This window comes from Saimiri boliviensis, chromosome 17 (assembly GCF_048565385.1).
Source record: "Saimiri boliviensis isolate mSaiBol1 chromosome 17, mSaiBol1.pri, whole genome shotgun sequence".
Classification (NCBI taxonomy): Eukaryota; Metazoa; Chordata; class Mammalia; order Primates; family Cebidae; genus Saimiri; species Saimiri boliviensis.
In genome coordinates, this window is record NC_133465.1 from 41,583,931 (window position 1) to 41,590,852 (window position 6,922).

General features: G+C 52.4%; 1 protein-coding gene across 1 annotated transcript; it reads left to right on the forward strand.

Annotated features, from left to right (window-relative positions):
* The first annotated feature begins 2,188 nt into the window (after positions 1–2,188).
* TAC4 (tachykinin precursor 4) lies at positions 2,189–6,428 on the forward strand. The gene is made up of 2 exons (XM_003931259.2): positions 2,189–2,311; positions 6,327–6,428. Exons 1-2 carry the CDS (start codon positions 2,189–2,191, stop codon positions 6,426–6,428), a joined length of 225 nt encoding a protein of 74 aa, XP_003931308.2.
* Positions 6,429–6,922: the final 494 nt, after the last annotated feature.

The window sequence follows — 6,922 nt, forward strand, 5'->3', positions numbered from 1 at the left end:
ATCCGGGAGGCGGAAGTTGTAGTGAGCTGAGATCATGCCACTGCACTCCAGCCTGGGCGGCAGAGCGAGACTCCTTATAAAAAAAAGAAAGAACCCACTGTATGCCAAGCACACATCTAACACAGCCCCACTCTGAGAGACCCTGGCATAATCAACAGCCACATGGCTGACTAGCAGAGGTGCCCTCAGCCCAGCTGTCCCCTGAGAACTGGAGCCAAGCTGCTGCTTCCAGGGGTGAACAGCCCCGAGCCAGGCTGTGCAGATCAGTGAGCAGAGCAAGGGTTGCATTTCACCTCCACTGGCCCCCTCGGCAGCCAGCCTTGTGCAGGACACCACCTACACAACCTTGCACAGCAGCCAGTGGGGAGCCATAGAGATCCAAGTAGGAGATGTTGGCAAAGGAGTCAATTACTTGTTGCTGGAGACCAGAAGAGACAGAAGAATTCTATGCAAAAGGTGAATATTAAGCTGGATCTTTAAGAATGAGTGGGAGTTCACCAGGCGGAAAGGGAGGTCCCGCAGAGGCAACAGCCTGTCCCAGGACAGGGGTAGGGGTGGCCTGGGAAGGAGGGCATGCTCTTCCCTTGCTCCCACTGCTATGCTGGCACATGTCAAATCAAACGTAGCTTATCAGCCAACCAGAGGTCTCGGTGCCTGGACTGTGAGATGCAATAGGATGCGGACAGTGTCTTACTCATCCTCCACAGCCCACTGCCTCACCCAGTGCCAATAATTGTAGGGGTTTTTTTGTTGTTTTTTTTTTTAAACGGAGTCTCACTCTGTCTCCCAGGCTGGAGTGCAGCAGTGCAATCTTAGCTGGCTGCAACCTCCGCCTCCCAAGTTCAAGCAATTCTTCCTCAGCCTCCCAAGCAGTTGCGACTATAGGCGCATGCCACCACGCCCAGCTAATTTTTGTATTTTTAGTAGACAGAGTTTCACCCAGTTGGCCAGGATAGTCTCAATCTCTTGACCTTGTGACCTGCCCACCTCGGCCTCCCAAAGGGCTGGGATTATAGGTGTGAGCCACCGCATCCAGCCCCCCGATGCCAATAATTGTAACAGTAGTTATCTTGGTCAGCAGGTAGTAAATACTGACCATCATACGTTGTGCTACGTGTTCCAGGGCATCATCTCATTTCAGCCTCAAACTCTGGAAACAAGTGCTATTATTAATCCTGTTTTACAGCCAAGGATTCTCAAGAGGAGTTAATATGCCTAAGGTCACACAGCTATTTAGTAGTGGAGCCAGAAATGGAATCCAGGCCTCTCTGACCACAGAGCCTTTTTCTAGACTGGATGGGTGGCTAGATGGATGAATGGATGGGAGGATAGGTGAGAGGAAGAACTCAGCGAAGGACCATGAACGTCACGCTGGGGAGCCTGAATTCACTCAAGGGCAGTGGGGACATGCTGGAAGGTCGTGAGCAGGAGAGACAGGTCAGTTTAGGGATTTAGAAAGATCACTTTGACCACAGGGGAATGATCATTTAGAGCCAATGATGCTTGAAACCTGCAGCCATCTTTCTGGCAAATCCCAATTCCCACTTGTGGGGAGGCTCATTCCTTTAAGTATTGTGTTATTTCTCTTAGAGCAAGACATGTGTTCTTATGCACACACAGGGACTATTGATGGAGAATGCTGGAGAGGAGGGGCTCAAAGACAGGAAACGGAGACAGGAGGGGACATTGCTAATTTCCAGGGAGAGGGCTCCCTGTATAGGGGAGCAGAGCACCAGGAAGGGAGAAGCTGTACAGCCCCCTCCCTATTTCCAAGATGAGAAGGTCCCCTCGGGGTTTCCAGCCTGGCAGCTGTAAGGCCCAGGTCCCACACACTGCCCCACTGTGTACCTGCCACCAAGGAAACACAGCCAAAGGTGAGGCAGGTGTTGCATCAGAGTGTTACGCCCTGGGATCAAATATTAGGGGCGGCAGTGGAGGTCTGATCCCTTCTCCTGAGCAGCTCCTAATATCATTGGCCTTTCCAGCCAGGGAGGGAGGGGAGTCACAGAAACCTGCCTGGGGATCAGTTACAGCTGAAGGAAGGAAGCAGGAATAGGACCTGAAAACAGGCTGCGTTTCCCCTACGTACACTCAAGGAGCCAAAGAGCGGACCAAAAAGCCCGCAGGAGGCAGGCGTCTTCAGGCTGAGAGGGGCTCCCAGAGGGTTCTGGGGCAGAGCGGGCTCACCATGCTGCCTTGCCTCGCCCTGCTTTTCCTGATGGAGCTGTTCGTGTGCACTGTGGCAGGTGATGGTGGAGAGGAACAGACACTCAGCACTGAAGCAGAGACCTGGATAACTGTGGCCTTAGAGGTACCTTTGGGGAGAGGCTCTGACCAGGGCAGGGGATGATGGATGGTGGAGGGGCAGAAGATCCCGTGTGTGGCTGCCAGAACAGGCTGTGCCCTGCAAGGCAGGTAGCCCGACTCTCTTCCGTGAGTAGATTCAAGGCTATGAGCCCTGGCCTGGCAGACCTCCAAAGCGTGTGAGCATGTGTGTGTTTGTGTGTGTGTGTATTCAAGAAATACTTATTTAACTCACGGTATATTTCTGGCACTGTCTGAAATACTTTATAAATATTAACTCAATTCTCCCATTAACCTCATGGGGAAGGTATCATAATTACCCCCCATTTCACAGATAGGGAAACTGAGGCACAGAGAAGTAGTTTGTCCAAGGTTGCACAGCTTCAAAAGCACAACTACACACCTTGCCCAAGGTCTGATTCTGTGTATTTGTGCATCTGAGGAGTTTTTCCAGAATTTCAAGAGGATCAACTTAAACAAGACCACCATTTGGTCTCACATGTAGGAATGATCAGCATCCACACTACCCTCACTCCTGCCTGACAACCTGATTCAGGAAGCAAAGATCCTGACCTCAGGGATTCCCTAATCAGACAAGGGAGAGAGGCCAACAAACCAGAGGCAAAGGCGGACAAATAAGAGGCCAGTGCTCAGGGAGGGCTTCTAGGGGACAGGCAGGACAAGACTGGGCCTGGCTCCTCCCATTTCCAGGATGGTGAGGACACTGGGGTGGTCCTGGGTCATGGTGAGGTCCTTGGAAGTGCTTAGAAATGGGGCCACAAGGGCTGGACACAGTGGCTCACACTTATAATCCCAGCACTTTGGGAGGCCACGGTAGACGGATCACCTGAGGTTGGGAGTTTGAGACCAGCCTGACCAACATGGAGAAAACCTGTCTCTACTAAAAATACAAAAGTAGCTAGGTGTGGTGGTGCACGCCTGTAATACCAGCTACTCGGGAGGCTGAGACAGGAGAACTGATTGAACCCGGGAAGCAGAAGTTGCAGTGAGCCGAGATTGCATCAATTGCACTCCAGCCTGAGCAACAAGAGCGAAACTGTCTCAAAAGAAAGAAAGAATGAATGAATGAACAAATAAATAAATGGGGCCCCAGGAAGAGCCATCGAATGGACAGCCCTGCATGGTGGGTTTCCTCTCTGATCTGTCTGAACCTGGCAGTGTGTGCGGTGAGGAGAAGGGAGCAGGGCTGGGAGCATCTCCACTGACGCCCGCCGCTTTCCGGAAACGGAGGAGGAGGGAAGTGACCCCTGCAAGGCTTTCCTCTAACTTTGACAAGCTTTATAGAGTCAGTGCCAAACATCAGGCACCTTGTCTAGAGACAGAAGCCTTGCTGGGTGATGCGGCCTCACTACGCAGCCCTGTGGGAAACGTTGTTATAAACGTCAACTAGCGCTGCTGGACGGGCTCCCAAAAGCACCTCCTCCTGCAGCTGGGTCTAATCCTTATTCTCCTTTCACTCTCCTTTAATATCGTATCCCTCTGCTTCCCAAGACACAGGGCTTGGAATATGGGAGACAGACTGGGTTAGAAGTCAGGGAGAACTTAGGAACACCATGGGACGCTAAGCATAACATAAGTGACGGCCAGCTGTGGAGTTTCACGCCTGTAATCCCAGCACTTTGGGAGGCTGAGGCAGGAGGACTGCTGGAGGCCAGGAGTTCAAGATCAGCCTGGGCAACATAGAAAGACCCCGTCTCTACAAAAAATAAAATGAGCCGGGCATGGTGGTGCACACCTGTGGTCCCAGCCACTCGAAAGGCTGACGTGGGAGGATGAGTGGAGCCTGGGGGAGTTGAGGCTGCAGTGAGTGGTGCTGGGCCACTGCACTCCAACCTGGGCAACACAGCAAGACTCTATCTCAAAAAAAAATGAGGTGACAGGGATGGGGGATGATCTCATCACTTACCTCCCTTGCTCCCGGGGCTCCCCACCTGTAGTCATCCCTGGAGCTGGGGATTTGGGTTAGATGGATCTGGAGAGCCCTGGGTGGAGCAGGAGTCCTTTAGGAGTGAATGGGAACCAATGCCTCCGAATGCCCCCGCCTCTGCCACCCCCCTCTCCCCACACAGAAACCCAGGAGGAGAAAGGTCAGTCCTACTCAATTCATAAGTGGCCATTCTCTCCAGCTTGGTCCTGAAGGCTGCCTCTTACCAAGGCAAAGTGGTTTTCAAGAGCTTTTCAGAAATGGGTCCAAATCTCCAAAGAGGCTTTTCTGGTTCTTGGCCAGGCTGGATGATTCCAGCCCAAGATAGCTGCCCCGGCCACTAACGTCCTGGTGGGGTGGGAGGGAAGCAGATGGGAAGTGAGTGAATTAGTCCAGGGCTTAGAAAACAATCCATTCCTGATCGTGAAAGGTGGGACAAGGCAAGTTGTGAGAGGCAAGAGGGTTTCCATTGTCTCTAGCCAGGTCCCTGCTGGTCCTGGGAGCTCCGGTGCTACCCCTAGGGAAAATGGGGATGGAAGAAAAAGCCTCTGATCCAACCCCAGCTCCCAGCCTCCTGGCAGGCGGCTCACGTTACTCTAAGGCTCTATCTTTAGCCTTCCTGGAAAAGGGGACCCCAGCCCTCTCCCTATTCCCAGACTCTCAGAGAAAGGACTCCTCATTCAGCATTCTGTGTCCCACACATGCTGGGCTCCTGTGTGTGCCAGGCTCAGTGCCAGGCACTGGGGGTATAGACATGTGAAGACAGTCTAATAAATGTCACCCACTGTCACCCTCTCAACTAGGGAGCAACTCTCCCTTTCAACAGAACTGAGCAAGCCCCACTTCAGAAGTTCAGATTCAGGTCAGAGAGGGAGAAGGCTTTGACCAAGATCACAGAGGCTGATGAAGGATGAGAATGTCAATCCACAGTCCTCAGTTCAGGACGCCTGCCCCATCAGCTCATGGATTAAAATGTCTCTGCCCAGGGCAATAACCTCCACCCCTGGACCACATGCCACTTCCTTCCGGCCCAGGAAGGAAGGGGAGGCCCAGGGCAATGGGGGAAGTGAGGCGAGTGGGCACTAGAGTGGGGATAAGGAGGGGAAGCAGTCCTGCCTTGCATCCTGGGGACCTGCCGTGAGCTCATTCCGGCCCTCTCCTCATCTATGCTGGAGACATTTCCTGAGATAGAGCAGAGCCAGTAGTGTGAAGTCAGACTTTGAATCTTGGTTCAACCTCTTCCTGTGTGACCTTGGACAAGTCACTTAACCTCCTTACATCTCAGTTTCCCCAAATGTAAAACATGGGAACCAGAGGGAATCATAGTTCCTGCTAGTTACGGTGCTTTCGCAGATTAAATGAGATTACGACTGCAGTGATTGAGACCAGCCTTTGAACCTGAGTTCAATTTCTGGTTCCGTCTCTCACTTCCCAGCTGGGTAACCTTGGACAACAATTCTTTTTTTTTTTTTTTTTTTTTGAGACCAAGTCTCACTCTGTTGCCACCCAGGCTGGAGTGCAGGGGCAGGATCTCGGCTGACTGCAGCCTCTGCCTCCTGGGTTCAAGCACTTCTTCTGCCTCAGCCTCCCGAGTAGCTGGGATTACAGACGCCCACCACCACACCTGGCTAATTTTTGTATTTTTAGTAGAGATGGGGTTTCACCATGTTGGCCAGGCAGGTCTCAAGCTTCTGACCTCAAGCGATCCACCCGTCTCAGCCTCCCAGAGCTGGGATTACAGGCGTGAGCCACTGCGCCTGGCAGGACAATCCTTTAACTTCTCTGTGCTTTTTCATGTGTAAAATGATGACAGTCACAGTACTAGGGTACTATTTTCATGGTGTTTGAGTGAGGTTCAGTTACCAGATGAATGTGCTCAGAACATAGGAGGTGAAATGTTAGCTATTAGGATGAGGATGCAGAGTCCTGTGTAAAATATGCAGAAGTGCCAAATGCCAGGCCAGAGTGAGTGTCTGCTGACCACGAGCTGTTACTCCTGAGATTGTCATTGCCCAGGCTGGCCTCACCGTCTGCCGGACAACCTCCCAACTCTAACACGAACTCTCTGCTTCTTCAGGGAGGCGCTGTCCCCAGCGTTCAGCTCCAGCTGCGGGAGGTGAAGAGGGGCAAGGCGAGCCAGTTCTTTGGGCTGATGGGGAAGCGAGTGGGAGGTAAGTGACAACGGCGGGTGGGGGCTCAGCAAGCAGAGGTCCTGAGTGAGTTCTACAACATCGAGCAGAGGCCCTAAGTTAAAAGCCCAGGACCTGGGTTCAGGTGCTCCAGTCCAGTAGGGGTCGCTCATGAGATCGGGTGGCATAGACTGTCCATAGAAATTATCACCCAGGCTGGAAGAGGGGGGCAGTGGCTCACGGTCTGTAATCCCTGCACTTTGGGTGGTCAAGGTGCGCAAATCACCTCGGAGTCAGTCCAAACATGGTGAACATGGTGAAACCCTGTCTCTATTATAAACACAAAAATTAGCCAGCCATGGTGGCACACGCCTGTAATCCCAGCTACTTGGAAGGCTGAGGCAGGAGAATCACTTGAACGCTGGAGGCAGAGGGTGCAGTGAGCTGAGATCCTGCCGCTCTGCAATACGGCCTGGGCAACAAAGTGAGACTCTGTCTCAAAAACAGAAAAGAAATTATCATCCAACCAGGACACTTTGGGGAG